Source organism: Carcharhinus amblyrhynchos, chromosome 33 (genome assembly GCF_965287045.1).
Source record: "Carcharhinus amblyrhynchos chromosome 33, sCarAmb.v2.hapA, whole genome shotgun sequence".
In the NCBI taxonomy this organism is placed as follows: domain Eukaryota; kingdom Metazoa; phylum Chordata; class Chondrichthyes; order Carcharhiniformes; family Carcharhinidae; genus Carcharhinus; species Carcharhinus amblyrhynchos.
Window position 1 is genome coordinate 2,085,531 of NC_137356.1, and position 18,367 is coordinate 2,103,897.

General features: G+C 44.0%; 1 protein-coding gene across 1 annotated transcript in view; it reads left to right on the top strand.

Annotated features, from left to right (window-relative positions):
• Nucleotides 1–763: 763 nt before the first annotated feature.
• LOC145360880 (intercellular adhesion molecule 1-like) overlaps nt 764–18,367 on the top strand; it is a 101,437-nt gene continuing 83,833 nt past the window's right edge. Inside the window, exons 1-3 of the mRNA XM_080216380.1 lie at nt 764–855; nt 3,064–3,339; nt 7,558–7,872. Of these exons, the coding sequence (XP_080072506.1) occupies nt 789–855; nt 3,064–3,339; nt 7,558–7,872 (658 nt within the window). The 5' untranslated portion in view covers nt 764–788. The remainder of the gene's footprint in view (nt 856–3,063; nt 3,340–7,557; nt 7,873–18,367) is intronic.

Genomic DNA, 18,367 nt, shown 5'->3' on the forward strand with positions numbered 1-18,367 from the left:
TATCATGATCCTTTAGAATTCAGGGAATTGTACCATCAGCAGCATGAATGGGAGACAGTGGATGGGTGGCACGGTAGCACAGTGGTTAGCACTGCTGCCTCACAATGCCAGGGACCTGGGTTTGATTCCCAGCTTGGGTCACTGTCTGTGTGGAGTTTGCACATTCTCCTCGTGTCTGTGTGGGTTTCCTCCGGGTGCTCCAGTTTCCTCCCACAGTCCAAAGGTGTGCAGATTCTGTGGATTGGCCATGCTGTATTTTCCCTCAGTGTTGGGGGATTTGCAAGGAAAATGCGTGAGGTAATAGGGATAAGGTCTGGATGGGATTGTTGCCGGTGTAAACTCGATGGGCTGAATGGCCTCCTACTGCACTGTGGGGATTCTATGACTCTATGAAAGCGCCAGCGGCGACAGCCTGAATCCCAGAGGCTAAAATTGGTACACAGACACATTCCATTCTGACCCCCACTGTCTCAATGTGACTTTTAAATTCCTTACGGCAACAATGTTTTTCTTAACATGAGCCTGAAACCTATTAATTCTATGACTTAAAACACTCCCCACTCTTTCACAGAAAGTGGGAAAAATAACTTTTAAAAGCCTGATTAATGTTTAAATGAAAGTACTGTTGGAATTTCCCACATTCACTCCCAAACTTGTCCCGGAAAGGTAATGCATTCCATAATAATGATCCCTAACGGAATCTCCCTCAGAGACAGGAAGAGCTCTTTCAGTTTCAGACTTCAGCCTGGGGGAACCTTGAGGAACCATTCTCTCCAAACTCCGCAATTATGGATTTTAATCTGAATTCGGCGGTTGGATGTATTTACATTTCCCCGGTAATTTTCAGTATAACAGGTAGGATAAAATAAACAATGTCAATTCCTATTTGTATTATATTCAGAGTGGCTACACTTTGCCTGATGGTTAATTTGGTGGAATGTCCTATTCTGTTTAAATTCAGCAGTGTGAAACATGACTTTGGCGATATCTGACTTCTTCCAGCGATAAAGAACTACAAAGCCCCTCTTCAACACCGACTAAAAACCCGACTCATTTGTGTCTTTGACACATTCTGTTCTGCCATTATTTTATAGTGTATAAAACTCTGACAGCAGTGGCCATTTCTCTGTACTTTATAGTTCAGCGATGGAATTGAGGACAGAAGGTGCTGGCTTCATTGCAGTGCTCGGGGCGGATTCCCTGAACGGAGTTTCCACACTCACCCCAACTCTGGTCAGTTTAGGAACAACCGGCCAGACATTTGACTCAATGAAACGGTCCCCAGAATATTTTATAAAATAACAAAGTTTCCAAGTGGACTTCGTCTTGCTGGCGGTTAGTGCGTGTTGTTACTGGCATCACAATGAAACCAGCAGTTGTGCGGATCTGTACGAGGCTGCAATGAGGAACATTGAAGTGGGTGAAGCATAGAGTTCAGTGACCATGCTGTCACACAAAGAATTCCTGCGCGCTTCAAAACAGGCCAGTGCCTCTGTCATTCGCACATTCCTTCCTGTCCCTCCTACTGGGTAATGGAACCGGTATTCAGTTTAATAACACTGTTTAATAACACTCCTGTCACTTTGTGACATTTTACCATGTTAAAGGCTCGATATCAATGCCAGGGTTTTCAGTATTGCTATTTGTAAACTGAGCGACTTTAATCTGTGGACTGTAAGAATGTGACAGTATTGATATAAAAGTGTTCCCTATCCCAGCCTCAGGCCGCACTCACCCGGAGGACAGATCTTGATTTTAGCCCATTTTCCTACTTTTTAAATGCTGAAGTGCTAAGGGTGCTGTCCATTCTTCTGTTGACCTCCTCTCAGTAAGAAGCCTCACAACACCAGGTTAAAGTCCAACAGATTTATTTGGTAGTAAACGCCACTAGCTTTGGGAGTTTGCCCCTTGGTCAGGTGAGTGGGGAGTTCGGATCACAAACAGAGCATATAAAGGCATACGCAGTTTACAGAATACTGATTAGAATGTGAGTCTTTACAGCTATCAAGCTGTAAAAGTGCAGACAATGTGAGTGGAGATAGCATTAAGCATAGGTTAAAAAAGAGATGTGTATTGTCTCCAGACAGGACAGTAAGTGAGATTTTACAAACTCAGGCAAGTCATGGGGGTTACAAATAGTGTGACATGAACCCAAGATCCCGGTTGAGGCCATCCTCATGTGTGCAGAACTTGGCTATCAGTCTCTGCTCAGCGACTCTGCGCTGTCGTGTGTTGTGAAGGCCGCCTTGGAGAACGTTTACCCAAAGATCAGAGACCGAATGCCCATGACCGCTGAAGAGGAACAGGAAGGGAACAGTCTTGTCTGGTGATTGTCGAGCGATGTTCATTCATCCGTTGTTGTAGCGACTGCATGGTCTCCCCAATGTACCATGCCTTGGGACATCCTTTCCTGCAACTTATCAGACAACGTTGGCTGAGTTGCAAGAGTATGTACCACGTACCTGGTGGATGGTGTTCTAACGTGAGATAATGGCATCCGTGTCGATGATCCGGCACGTCTTGCAGAGGTTGCTGAGGCAGGGTTGTGTGGTGTTGTGGTCACTGTTCTCCTGAAGGGTAGTTAATTTGCTGTGGACAATGGTCTGTTTGAGGTTGTGCGGTTGTTTGCAGGCAAGAAGTGGGGGTGTAAGGATGGCCTTGGCGAGATGTTCATCTTCATCAATGATATGTTGAAGAGTCCGGATAAGATGTTGTAGCTTCTCCACTCCGGGGAAGTACTGGACGACAAAGGGTACTCTGCCCACTATGTACCATGTTTGTCCTCCTCAGGAAATAGCTCTTTACACATTTACAGGAAATTTAAATCTACCAATAAGCAAATACATTTATTAGCTGCTGGTTTTCACAACAGTTAGTGAATTTGAATTTTTAGTTACCTCCTGTTGCTTTCTTTACAGATCCAGATTTAATTTCCATCAGTTTCCCATGTAAAAGTGCATGGTTTCAAAATGAAACAGCAGTTACTGTGGAGAGTTAATGATGAATTTTGTAATTAAATGCATTTCCGTTTCCTGCATCTATTGTGATTTGTTTCCTTGGCAGCTATTGTAACTGGATTTGAGATCAGAATCAACACAAACCCCTCAGCTGTGGAATTTGGAGATTCTTTAGAGGTGAACTGTACTACCACATGTACAGACCCAATAATCAATGTGGAATATAAAGCGGGGATACTTCCTAACACAATAACTGGCAGTAATTGGCGCAGAGACTATTTCCCAAGTGTTGAGGCATGGGATTTTGCAGCACCATGCTCTGTGATCTGTAAATCGGAGAATTCTCAGTCGAAGGTGGAGAAAAAGGTGGTCACGGTGTACAGTAAGTGAAAACTCTTATTCTAACATATCTGATTACCTGGCGTTAAAGGAAGATGGTGTCAGGGGACAGTTTTTAGTGAGAACCAGAATCTGATTTAGGGTAGCCCGGTGCTGGTCAGAATGGTCTAAAGTGGATCAGACACAGTTTGATCCTGTTCTCAGCTGGATTAATGGACTGTCATTGATTGAAGAGGCAGGTGAAGCAGCTCTTAGAGTCTACAGCAGAAAGTTCATACCTACCATTCCATTGTGATTTATTGAGCTGGCCTTTTGAGTAAAGGTATAGTGAAACCTTCGGAAACTCAAGAACCTGAGCAGTGTTTGAAAAAGTATCATTTTTTTACTTTATCCACATTTTCATCTTCCTCGTCCAAATACAAACTGCCTTTATCTCACCTCAGGATGTTGATGCTTTCACAACATAGGAGCTGAATTGTCCTCAGGTGTTTTTTCATTCATTGATGGGACATGGGGACCGCTGACTGGCCAGCATTTATTGGGTCCATTTATTTTTTAGGTTCTTCTCAGTTTGGTAAATGTTTGCTCTAACGGGAGCAAAGGGAGCAACAATGCCACAGCCCTAACCATCCCATTGTGGATTATGGTCAACAATTAAATAACTAATGGGAGGAGGAGTTTCAACAATTGTCCCCATACCCAATGTTGTCAGAGATCAGCACTTGTGTGAATGTGCCAAGCTGTTAGCAACATATTCAGTCAAAAATGCTAAGTAAATGATTCATGCCGGCCTTCTCCTGAGCTCCCATCAGAATAGATACCCTCTCTTCAGCCAATTCAATTTGTTCCATGTGACATCAAGGAATGGTCAAGCAAACAAGATACCATAGAATCTCTACAGTGCAGAAAAAGCCATTCGGCCCATCAAGTCTGCACCAACTCTCCATAAGAGTATTTTAACCAAGACCATCCCTATCTCCATAAGCCTATGCATTTGCCATGGAAAGTGGGATTAGGGAGAGCACCTAGGTGTCTTCAGGTTGACACAGACATGATGGGCCAAATGGCCTCCTTCTGTGATGTAACTTTTCTATGGTTCTATGTGCTGTCAACAAGATACAAGCTAAATCTGATTGTTACAGAAATTCCTCAAGAACGTGCCTTACCAACCATCTTTAATTCCTTCATCAATGACTTTCCATTCAACAGAGGCAGTAGTAGGGTTGTTTGCTAATGATTGCACAGTCTTCTATTTCACTTGCAACTCCTCAGATATTGAAGATGTCCATGCTTCACATATGAATTAGAGGCAAGAGAAGGCCATTCAGTCTCGCAAACTTGCTTAACCATTCAACAGGATCTTGGTTCATCTGTTCGTGGCCTCAGCTCCATTTTTCTGCATACCCCCCTGATGCCCATTGATTTCTTTGTTAGACAAGAGGAATCTACTTACCTCCACCTTACAATTATTCAATGAGCCAGCCTCCAGTGTTCACTGGGGAAGAGAGTTGCACAGATTGAAGAATCTCTGAGAGAAAAAATTCTCATCTCCACCTTAAATGGGAGAGCCCTTATTTTGAAATTGTGACCCCTAGTTCTACCGTCTCTCACAAGAGGATTCATCCTTTCAGTTTCTACCCTGTTGAATCCCCTCAGAATCTTACATGTTTCAAGAAGTTTGCTCCTCCATCTTCTCAACTCCAATAGATACGGACTCAACTTGTCCGATCTTTCCTTGTAAGATCATCTTCTCCCATCCCAAGAATCCATTGTGAATCTCCTCTGAACAGCAGAGCGAGCAATTATGTCCTTTCTTAAATAGATCTGAACTGTGCACAATACTGCTGATATGGTCTCATTATTATGCTGTACTACTACATTAAAACTTCTGTTTTTATATTCCATACCCCACGTAATAAATGACAACATTACATTTGATCTTCCTAATCACGTGCTGTACCTGCATACTAACTTCTTGTACTTTAACACCTGGATCCCTCTGTACCATCAAATTTTGAATCACTCTCTCCATTTAAATAATAAATCGCTTTTCTATTCTTCCTGCCAAATGGGCAGGTTCATGTTTTCTCACACTATACACAATCTGCCAAACCTTTGGTTGCTTATTTAACGTATCTATGTCCCTTTTTAAGATACCTTACATCCTGTTTGCAACTTACCTTTCTACCTATCTTTGCGGCGTCAGCAAATTTAACAACCATCTCTTGAGTTCCTCCATCCACGTCATTGTTTCAAGAGGTCCCCGGGTGAGGTCCCCAGATTTGTTGCACTCCATACCCTCTGTGGGAACGATCTCAGCACAAGTCCCAATTTGTTAAATTCTGGATAGGATACCCCCAAACATGTATGCCTCCGACTGAAGGTGGATGCATTGGCTCCCTTTCTTTATTCAATCACCTTGGTTGGTCACAACAAGGTTACTTCAAAAAGGATCCCTCCCCATTTCCCAGTCCCAATGTACTTATGTTTTAAAAGGAGTCAATTTAAGCAGGCTTTCTTGAGTTAAAGAAAGAGTATTTACTAGCTGATAAATGCAAAAAATTAATAAAACACGTGCTCATACATTCACACAGATTAGAAATGAGAAGTTAGTTCAAATAGATATACACATCAGTCTTTGACTTGTCCACAAGCACCAATTGTTTGGAAGGTTTAATTAAAAAACAGAAGACAGCAGCCAGGCCAATAGTATGAAGTGCCATGGGGAGTTTGCTACATGGCAGACAGGGAGGGCCTACAGTAATGCCAGGAGTGCTGGCACTCCAATCTGCCTCAAGGTACATGTCACCAGGCAGTCATTCATCTCTTATTGTGTTGGGAAACTGGATGATGGCTGGAAAATTCCAGCTCCTTTAATTGCTCAAAATAAGGTTATGAATGAATCTAATTGGCTATCTGCCTGAGTGTGGGGAACATGTCAAGGTCTGTATCCACCTTGGCTGAACTGCCCAGTGCTGGGAATTGTTCACACATTGGCACACTGACCAGCAGTGGTACTTTTGGGTGTAGACCAATTCCATTCCTCACCTCAGGGGGCACATTGGCCACAGTCAAGAACCCGCGACAGAAAATTATCTTATGGAGCCCAGGGTGGTTGATATCCACCGAGAACTGCTGGCCATTGATGCAGCTGGCCAGTTGTCCACTGTCAGCTGTATGTGTGGAAACAATGTTTCCTGCCAGCATTGCTCCAAGACTTAGGCTGAGGAAAAACACTAGATGCCTGGACACAGGTGAGTGGGCAGGGATGGGAAGATGTGTGTGGTGGAAGCAGGGATGGTCAGAGAGAAGGGCAGAAGCTTAGGTTTTAGCAGCATCTCCTTCTCAATGTCAGATTCCTCAATCAGACAATGAGTATCTGTCAAAGAAGGCACCACTACCAACCTCCCCTGGAACCCTGAGCGGCCACAGGCAAACCTGACAGGACTTATGAGGTAGCCAAACAGTGGGTGGTTGGGGTGGGGGTGGGGAGGTGGTGTGCATGTGAGAATCATACAAGTCCTGTTCAATACCTGAATGCACCACTAGATTCTGGTTAGCTCAGAGATCATTTATGTCAAATGGTTCATTAATTATTCTAATAGACATTCCACCACCAACAGGTATGATATCCATGTCGGACCCTTCCTGCCTTCAACTTAATTGGGGATAGTTTTACTGATGCCAGGAATACAATGCTGCCTCCCACCTGATTCTCCTGATGTCACAGCGGCAGGCTAAATTAAATTCCACACATTTTTATCCACAGTTCTATTAACTGTGATTCTGTATTAACAGATTGATAAATATTACTCCACCTCCTGAAGTGCTGCAAGTTCATAGAATAGAATAGGAGAAAATCCCTACAGTGCAGAAGAAGCCATTCAATCCACCAAGTCCACATCAACACTCCGACAGCACACTCAGGCCCTCTACCCTGCCCTATTCCTGTAACTGTGCATTCACCATCTCTAATCCATCTAACCTACATATTTTGGGGCGCTGAGGGGCAATTTAGCATGGCCAATCCATCTACCCTGCACATCTTTGGAGTGTGGGAGGAAATGGGAGCACATGGAGGAAACCCATGCAGACACAGGGAGAACATGCAAATTCCGTACAGACAGTGATCCAAGACTGGAATTGAACCTGGATCCCTGGAGCTGTGACGCAGCAGTGGTAACCTTTTTGAAATTCAGGGTGAATAGTATAAATATTCAGATTGATTATTTCCGTGAATGCTGTTAACTTCCTTTAACAGATCGTGACATAAACATTACTTCACCTCCGGAAGTGCTGGAAGTTAACAGAAGATATAGTCTGGAGTGCATTGGTCCGAGAGTCTATCCAAACAATAAACTCACACTCACATGGCTGAGGGGGAGTGAGATTGTTCAGAGTAATTCCGCAGGAGAAGAAGGTTTTCCAGATGAAGATAAAAGATTGAGGAATGTCTTCAGTTTCACTGCGAGTGTGTCAGATGATGGACAGGTGTACACCTGCTTGGCCGAAGTGGATTTGGGCTCTAACAACAGAAAACTAATCGCAAACTCCTCTGTAACTCTGCAAACTTACTGTAAGTTCCACTTGCGTGAGAAACACTCTCCTTTTTTTAAGAATGGGTTTAATATCTCTAATTTGAAGAGAATAAGTAATGGAAGGCCTTCAATAGCTCCTGGTTTATCCATTGCACAAAAAACATTGGATAAAAATTGTGCACCTTGAATCCAGGAGCAAATTTGCAATGTTCTTATTTTTCTAATGTGTAACTGGAAGTTTTAGTTTTTTAGTCAGGTGAGGAATGTGCCAAATTAGTTTGAAAGGATCAAGAATGATTTTGCAAGGCATAAGAACTTGAGGAATTGGACCAAGAATGGCCATGCAAACCCTTTAACTTGTTTTCTTTGTTCTTTAATGGGACATTGGTGCCACTGGCAAGACCAGCACTTGTTGGCCAGTTGACTGGCTCGCTGGGCCATTTTAGAGGATAATTAAAAGCCAGTCAACCACTTTGGAGCCACATTTAGGCCAGACCAGGTAAGGATGGCAGATTTCCTTCCCAAAAGGACATTAGTGAACCAGAATGGGTTTTTAGAAAAATCAGTGATAGTTTTGTGGGCAGCGTTACTGAGACTAGGGGCCCGATTCTCCCATCCCGACACACACATTTTTTGATGCATCAGGTTGGGGGAATCGCGTGTCGGCCATTTCGTGGGATTCGTGCACATGTTCCCAATGCATACACGTCTCCCACAGCCGGAGAACAGGCGCATTGGGACCGTACTGGAAACAGGCGGGAAGAGAGGTAAGTAACTTAAATCTTATTTTAAGTGTGACGATCGGTCCCAGCACGGAATTCACTGTGCCCGATAGCATCTCCCACCACGCCAGGAGTCTTTCACACTGGCGGGGTTCAGACTAGCTCCCCAGAATGTGGGGAAATGACAGGAGACACCGCCCGTGTGAAGGGGGCAATCCGGGCCCTTCCAAGGGGTCAGGTGGTGAGGGGCTGGTACCTCTGGGCATGGGCACACTGGAAGTGCCAACCTGTGCCCCATGGCACTGTCCAAGGGGCAAACTGCCCATGCTCAGGGCATGGGCACACTGGCAGTGCTGGCCTGTGCCCCAGACACTGCACACCAGGCATCAAAGAATGCCAAGTGGCGTGGCCAAAGAGGGCCAGGCCTATGGAGAGAAGGGACAGGGTCAAGGTGCCAGAGGGCAGGGCTGAGGGGGCTGGATGTAAGGGAAGGGGATGGGTCCAATGCTCCAACGGTGGTCAAGAGGGTGGGCCTAGGGGGCAAAGGGGGTGGGGTCAAGGAGGCAGGATGATAGCAAAGGGGCTGAGCCAAGGGGGCAAAGAGGGTGGGCCAAGGGGTGTGGCCTATTGTGGGAGGGGCCAATCAGCTGAATAAATTGTGGGTGGGGCCTAGGGGGCGATTGGGGCATCCCGCTGTCACTCTGCATTGGGATCGGTAGGGGCTGGAGGGAAGCCAGCATTTGAGGTGCGTGGGGGTGGTGGTGGGGGCTGGGGGTGGGGTGGGGGGGGTGGTGGTAGCTGGTGGGGGGGGGTGGGCGGCGGTGGGGGTTGTGTGCCAGGGTGGGGTGGGGTGGTGGTCCTGCCTCCCATGGCGGGGGAAGGGGTCTGTCAGAATCGGGGGGGGTGTGAGATTGTCACTGCTGGGAGAGAGAGTGCTGGAGACCAGGACACTCTAGACGGGGGTTGGGTTTGAGGCTGGCCTGGGAATGCTTGTGGAGGCCATGATCGGGCTGCCATTAGGCTGTGGGATGGCGGGGGTGGGGTGGGGGCGGCTGCAGCAGTGCAAGTGTCCCGGGTTGGCCAGCGATCAAGCTGGCCATCAAACAGGGAGCCTGACAGATGCACAGAGACCTGGAACTGTCAGACTCCAGTGTGAATAGCTCCCCACCCCACCGAACTTTTAATGAGAGTCATGATTGTGACCTCTGCATTGAACAAAGTGTGAGAGGTTCAGGTTTGAAGTTTAACTGAATAAACTGTCATGATTTACACCAGTTTTCTCGGCAATTCAGCACTTTTGGGAGAATCGCCCCTTAGATTTCAATTCCAGAATTTATTAATTAAATTTCAATTCTACCTGCTGCTGTGGTGGGATTTAAACCCACGTCCCTGGAACATCCCACTCAATCGGTTATGGTCTTTGACCGTAACTCACCTTTCTGTTAGATCCCCATATCCTTCCATTCTCCGAGAATCCAAGGCCGCGTTTTTCTTATTGAGGTGGGTAACTTGAGTCTGAAAATTTCACAACTTGTTGGGCCACCTCCAGTGTTAAGAGTACCCAGTGCATGCAATTTTCTCTCTGTGCAGGCAGAGATAGGATAGATTTAAGCCCATTAACCCCAGAAGCAGAGCAAGATGGCTAGGGGGCAATGAGTGCTCAGGCCAGAGGGTTAGAAGGCCACTTCAGTTCTCTGGCGATTTGTTGTACAGTCATACAGTCATACAGGTTTACAGCATGGAAACAGGTCCATTGGCCCAACTTGTCCATGCCACCTTTTTTTTAACTCCTAAGCGAGTCCTAGTTGCCTGCATTTGGCCCGTATCCTCTATACACAGTTTACCTATGTAACTATCTAAACACTTTTTAAAAGACAAAATTATACCTGCCTCTACTACTACCTCTGGCAGCTTGTTCCAGACATTCACCACCCTCTGGGTGGAAACAATTGCCCATCTGGACACTTTTGTATCTCTCCCTTCTCACCTTAAACCTGTGCCCTCTAGTTTTAGATTCCCCTACCTTTGGAAAAACATATGGACTATCTAGCTGATCAGTGCCCCTCATTGTTTTATACAGCTCTATAAAATCACCCCCTCAGCCTTCTACGCTCCAGAGAAAAAAATCCCAGTCTATCCAGCCTCTCCTTATAACTCAAACCATCAAGTCCTGGTAGCATCCAGGCAAATCTCTTCTGCATTCTTTCTAGTTTAATAATATCATTTCTATAATAGTTAGGGTGACCAGAACTGTACACAATATTCCAAGTGTGGCTTTACCAATGTCTTGTACAACTTCAACAAGACGTCCCAACTCCTGTATTCAATGTTCTGACCAATGAAACCAAGCATGCTGAATGCCTTCTTCACCATTCTGTCCACCTGTGATTCCACTTTCAAGGAGCTATGAACCTGTACCCCTCGATCCCTTTGTTCTGTAACTCTCCCCAATGCCCTACCATTAACTGAGTAAGTCCTGCCCTGATTCAATCTACCAAATGCATCACCTCACATATATCTAAATTAAACTCCATCTGCCATTCGTCAGCTCACTGGCCCAACTGATCAAGATCCCAGATAATCTTCTTCACTACCCACTCTGCCATCAATCTTGGTGTCATCTGCAAACTTACTAGCCATGCCTCCTATATTCTCATCCAAATCATTAATATAAATGAGAAATGACAGCACCGATCCCTGAGGCACATCGCTGATCACAGGCCTCCAGTTTGAAAAGCAACCCTCTACCACAACTTTGTGGCTTCTGTCATCAGACCGATTTTGTATCCATTTAGCTACCTCACCCTGGATCTCATGAGATTTAACCTTTGCAATAACCTATCATGCGGTACCTTGTCAAAGGCCTTGCTAAAGTCCATGTAGACAACATCAACTGCATTGCCCTCATCTACCTTCTTGGTTACTCCTTCAAAAAACTATAAGTTCTAGCCCTCACACTTCACCGTCTTGCCAACCTGCCATATCACTTTCATACCGATCTATTCCCCCATCAACCCCCGGCTCCTCCTACCCTTCATGCCAACACATTGTCAACTCTTGACAACTCCACCCATCCCCCATTGACCCTCATATCCTCCATGCCACCTTTATAGTCATCAATGCCCCCCTCACGAAGCCCCTATGTCCCCGTATCTTCTATGCAACCTCCAGAGCTACTCAACCAGTATTCATCATGGCCACACCTTAGAGATGGAGACTTCAAACAACTATTACACCTCTCACTCATACTTACTTAATAGTGGAAAATACTCCCATTCACAGAATCCAGAAAAGCTTTCAAATATCTTCAAGTTACTAATCTCCTGTAAAAACATTCAAACCTTTATTCAGACCCCATTTCAAACTCAGCTTTTTACAGGCTTTTTAAACTGCCAATCAAACTGCCAACTCAGAAGCCCCTGTTAGGATAATGATGGATTTTGAAAATTAATGATACGAGCGTATGAATATACAAATTAGGACAGCAGTAGGCTGTTTGCCCTTTGAACTAATCGCACAACGGCAAAGTAGTTAGCACTGCTGCCTCACAGCACCAGGGACACAGGTTTGATTCCCGGCTTGGGTCACTGTCTGTGTGGAGTTTCCATGTTCTCCCCATGTCTGAATGGGTTTCCTCCGGGTGCTCCAGTTTCCTCCCACAGTCTGCAGGATGTGCTGGTTAGGGCACATTGGCCAAACTAAATTCTCCCTCAGTGTACCCAAACAGGCACTGGAGAGTAGTGACTTGGGGATTTTCATAGTAACTTCATTGCAGTGTTAGTTTAAGCCTACTTGTGACAAATAAGTAAATAAGTAATCCAACACCTTCAATAAGATCATGGCTGATTTGATTGTAACCTCAATGCCACTTTCCCTTTAATAGTCCCTGGGGAAATTACAAACAAATACTCACTATTCAAATTGCTTTCTCAAGCTAATGTATTTTCCTAACCTAAGTTAGATGGACGGTCAATCAAAGCAGTACAGCAAAGGTTTTTTTTTTAACTCTCTGCCTGTGTTTTTAATGTTTAAATAGTAAGGAATTAAAAAATAAACTTCTGATCATGACACTGAAACAAATCTTATCCACTCTTCAAGAGTCTTTACGTCTATTCCATCGTTTCATGACTCCCACAGTTTAGTCATTTGCAACAGGCAGAATGGGCTTGGCTTAAATTGAGCACCAAGTTCAAATAGCCCTGCTGAGTTTGTGTTTCCCTCCTGAGTGAGTCACACCCCATCTTCTCCCCACTACCAAAGTTAGGTCTGTCAGAAATGGGGTTCAATTTCCACATCCAGGTCCCTCCTGCTTGCCTTTTTCAAAGGCCTGCAGAGTCTTCCCACCTCACAAAAAGCAAGGTGTAAAAGTCTCTATTGTAGCATTGAATGTACTCGATGACTGACATCCACAGTCCTCTGGGATGGAAGATTTATTTCCTTAAGTCTCAAATGACTGACCCTCTTGTCCGAAGACCAAAGTTTCTAGTTTTAGATTTACTAGCCAACGGTAAAAAGCTCACAGCATCGACCGTGTCAAACCTTCTCAGAATCTTATGCGTCAAATACGATTCTCTCTCATTCTTCTAAACTACAGTAAATACCAAACCTGACATGTTATTAATTGACTCCAAATTGTCGTCCAAGACCCCATCCTGATTCCTGGAATCAGAGAAAGGAAGGCTAAGGCCAGCCTCATGAAAGGAAATAAAATATTAACTGCTACATAGAATATTATTGTCGAATAAGAATATTACTAAACACTGTATCTTGTTTCAGGATATTCTTTCAGGCAATGCAGAGATACCAGACTCTGAGAGATAACCAGTATGTGAAACAAGTTTTAGGTCCAAATGAGTGTTCCCTCTGCTGATTAGAAGAAACAAATTGGTGAAAGTATGTTTGTTTCCAGAATGGCCCAGGTGCTGATATTACTATCACTCTCCTGCTTTCTTCACTGTCAGAGGTTTCCTCACAGAGACAGTAATGTCTAAAGGAAATCCATCTGGCTGCCTTACACATCTCAGTAGTCAGAGGAGGTGATGGTCATGGAGCAGATCAGCCAATCTCATCATGCAGGGAGAACAAAACAAACTGGCAAGGCTCACACCCAGAATCCCACACGCTAACATCCAAACTTCGATTGGGATGGCGTAGACAGATATAATTAAAGATCACAGTGGAGGGAAATTAGTGAGTATATCAGCCTGTTCTACTCATAGTGACTGGTGCAAAAGTAGTAGAGTTAGATACTCGGGCTGTCTGCAAAATAAATCTCAAAAATAAAGAATGTGACCTTCTGATGATGGTTCGGGTTTTCTCACAGTGAGAAGTGTGATGGATTCCTGCAATGTGTGTATTGGGCTGTGTGGATCAGTTTCTGCTCTGTCCATTAGGAATGCAAACACATCACAGCAAATCCAAATGAAGTGAATTTCTTCTCCGTGTTGCAGCTTTTATGGATTCGCCTAGAATCCTTGACAAAAGATCCATAGAAGTGAAGCGAGAAGCCACGTTAACATGTGAAGTCTCGAATGTCTATCCTGCTGAGAAAATGAGGATAAGTTGGTCTCAGGATGGTGAAGAACTGAATTCAACAACAACAAGGCCAAGTTCCAATACCGTCCGGGAAACTGCAGCGTGGACACCACAGGTGTCGGGTCTGACAGAAGTTGTCTGTACGGCTGATTTTGAGGCGTATCCATCAGTTCCACCAAAGAATAATACCATTTTCGTTATGGTGTACGGTAAGAATCCTGTTTATTGGTATCATTACGTTCAGATAACGTTCGGATAGTTCATGGTAGTTAATATTGCAGCATGTCTGATTTACATCATTTCAAACAATTCGATCCCTCCCATTGAGTTTGGAAGTTTATTGACACATTTACATATTCAGATAATGAGCCTGAGTGGGACATAAGAGCTGGCTAATTGGGTGGGAGGGCCTGTTGCTGGGCTACATATCCTATGTAATCAAAGAGAAGCTGCTTCAGAGAATATTTGTGACACTTGCTATTACCTGATTTGCAGGAAATGTTGCTGACACTTGAGGATCATAAGAAAATGTTGAAAACAGTGACTGTGTAGTTTGGATTATAAACACAGTGATCTGTTTCATCTTAACAAAGAAATCAGTACTTAACAAGAGAAAAGAGTTATGTTCAGTGATGAAGATTATATATTTGGTAAGGATAGAATGATAATTTAATTAATTGCACTAAAAATAATCATCTATCAGATAGTCCTAGAGGTCTACAGCACTAAAAAAGGCCCTTTGGACCATTGCATCCATGCCAGTCAAAGGCAAACCACCCAACTATTCCAATCCATTTTCCAGCATGTAGTCCATGGCCTTGTGTGCCTTGGCACTGCAAGTACGCATCTAAATACTTTTTCAATGTTGTGAGGGTCTCTGTCTCCACTATCCCTTCAGACAGTGAGTTCCAGTCTCTCACCACCCTTTAGGTGAAAAAAGATTTTCTTCACATCCGCTCTAAACCTCCTGCACCTTAACTTAAATCTATGGTCCCTGGTCATTAATCCCTCCACCAGAGGAAAAAGTTTCTTCCTGTCTACTCTATCCATGCCCCTCATAATTCTACACCCTTCAATCATGTTCCCCCTCAGTCTTCTCTGTTCCAATGAAAACAACCCCAGTCTATCCAATCTTTTTTCAAAACTCCAGCCCAGGCAACACCGTGGTAAATCCCTACACCCTCTCCAGTGCTAACACATTCCTCCTATACTGTGGATCCCAGAATTGCACACAATATTCTAGCTCTGGTCTAACAACATTTTACTTAGTCCCAGCATAACTCCCCCAATCTTAAACTCTATGTCTCTGCTAATAAAGTCCAGAATACCATATGCCTTCTTAACCACTTTATTCACCTGTCCTACCTGAAGGGACTGGTGTACATGAACACCAAGATCCCTCTGGTCCTCCACGTTTTCTAAGGTCCTGCCATTTATCATGTATTTCCTTGCATTGTTTGTCCTGCCCAAGTGCATCGCCTCACACTGATCATAGTATCATAGAATCGCTTCAGTGCAAAAGGAGGTCATTCAGCCCATCAAGCCTGCACCAACTCTCCAACAGAGCATCTTACTCTGGCCCACCCCCACCCTATCCCTGTAAACCCCTCCTGCTGGTATTTCCTGGCCTGATGTGCTAATCGAGCACCACAGCAGCCCAGGAAAATCGTATCCTGATGTTTTTTGAGAATGTAACTAGTAGAATAGATAAGGGAGAGCCAGTGGATGTGGTATATCTGGACTTTCAGAAGGCTTCTGATAAAGTCTCTCACATGAGGTCAGTGGGCCAAATTAAAGTACATGGGAAAAGAGATAATATATTGACATGGATCGAGAATTGGTTGACAGACAGGAAACAGAGAGTGGGAAAAAATAGGTCTTTTTCCCAGTGGCAGGCAGTGGCTAGTGGGTACCACAGGGATTAGTGTTTGGGTCCCAACTGTTCACAAAATATAAAAATGATCTGGATGAGGGAACCAAATATAAAATTTCCAAATTCCTTGTCAACACAAAATTGTAGATGTGAGGAGGATGCAAGGAAGTTTCAAGGTGATTCAGACAAATTGATTGAATGGGCAAACACATGACAGATACAATACAATGTGGCTAAATGTGAAGTTATACACTTTGATATGAAAAACAGAAATGAAGAGTATGATTTAAATGGTGATATATTGGGAAGTGTGGATGGACAAAGGGATCTGGGTGTCCTTGTACACCAGTTAATGAAAATGGAGAGGAAGGTTCAGCAAACAATTAGAAAGACAAATGTTATGTTGTTCTTCATTGTAAGAGGATTTGAATTCAGAAATAAGGGATGTCTTACTGCGGTTATACAGAGCCTTGGTGAGACCACACCTGGAGTACTGCGTGCAGTTTTGGTCTCCCTACTGAAGAAAGGATATCCTTGCCATAGACAGAGTGCAGCAGAGGGTCACTAGGCTGATATCGGGGTTGGTGGAACTGTCCTATGAGGACAGATTAGTTTGTCTGGGCCTGCATTCACTAGAGGTTAGAAAAATGAGAGGAGATCAGATTGAAAAGTAAAATTCTAACAGGATTGGACAGACTGGATGAAAGGAGGATGTTTTCCCTGGATGGGGAATCTAGAATCAGGGAACACAGATTCACGATGAAGTGGTGAACCATTTAAGACTGAGATGAGGAAACATTTGTTCACTCAGAGGGTGGTGAACCTGTGGAATTCGCTACCCCAGAAAGCTGTAGAGGCGAAGTCACTGAATATATTCAAGAAAGAGATAGATCTCTTTTAGATTTTAATGGCATCAAGGATTATGGAGAGAAAGTGAGAATATCGAATTATTCTGAGGGTCCGCCATGATCATACTGAATAGCAGAGCAGGCTTGAAGGGACAAATGGCCTCCTCCTGCTCCTAGTTTCTATATTTCTATCCTGGGGGTTGTGGAGTTTTAGTCATTAAGTAAGTTCAAGATAGAGGTCCATAGGTTTCTAGATATTAAAGATATAAAGAGATGTGGGGAAAATGGAGTTGAGGTAGAAGGTTAACCTTGATCTATCTGAATAGCAGAGAAAACTCAAAGGGCCTTTTGGTCACTCCTGCTCCTACTTCCTATGTCCCTGTGAAAGATGTCATGAGGCCTGAGACATCTATCCGATACATCAGTGAGTTGGACAGTGAGCAGTAAGCAATGAGCATACCCTCCTTTGTCTCGATATTATTGTCGCAATGAGGGGCAGCAAGATAAACTTTGGGAATATTTCTAATCATGTATTTCTATTATTTTTACAGTTTTCTCTGAACCTGAAATCCAAGTACCAGTGAGCCTTGAAGGAAACCGGGTTAATATTACATGCAGTGTGTTTAATGTCTCAGGACAGCTTCAACTCAGACTGAAGAATGGAAGTGAGGTGTTAGTGAATGAATTGAGCAATACTGGCCTCACTATCTATCATACTCTGGATGTACAAGCACAGCTGGATAAACAGCAGTACATCTGTGAAGCTGAAATGAAACTTCAAGTTCAGCCAATGACAAGCCCTATTATTAAAAAACAGGTTGCTACCCTCTGCGTCTTGTGTAAGTAGCATCATTTTCTGAATAGAGACCAATGAAAGTCTCATGACGATTTTTCTCCCAGGCCTAAACAAATTTAATTGATCTCTTGGAAGTTCAGAGAAGGTTTACCAGACCAATGGCTGGAATGGGAGAGTTGTCTTATGAGGGAAGTTTGGTCAGGAAATGCTTGTATCTACTGGAGTTTGGAAGATTAAGAAGCAATTTGGTTAAAACATATAAATCCTGAGGATCTTGATGCGATGGATGTGGAAAGGTTGTTTCATCTTGAGGGAGAATCTAGAGCTGAGGACACTGTTTAAAAGTAAGTGGTGACCAATTTAGGATAGAAGTGAAGAGAATTCATTTCTCTGAGGGTTCTGAGACTCTGGAAGTCTGTTCCTCAAAAGGCAGAGGAAGCAGAATCTTTAAATATTTTTAAGGCAGAGCTAGATAGATTCTTGATAAACAAGGGGATGAAAGATGGGAATGTGGAGTTAAGGCTACAATCAGATCAGCTACAAAATCATTGAAAGGGGGAAGTAGCTCAAAGGGCCAAGCGACCTATTCCTGCTCCTAATTCAAATGTTCTACACACAGCCTGCTTTCCAGTGGTTCTTTTTGGTGGAAGAGAAACAAAAGCTACAGGATAGGCTAAGTGGAAACATTGGCTGGAACTCCCGGTCTTGCACATTCTGCTACTGCTGCCAGCGAGAATGGAGAATTTGGTGCTCAGCCAA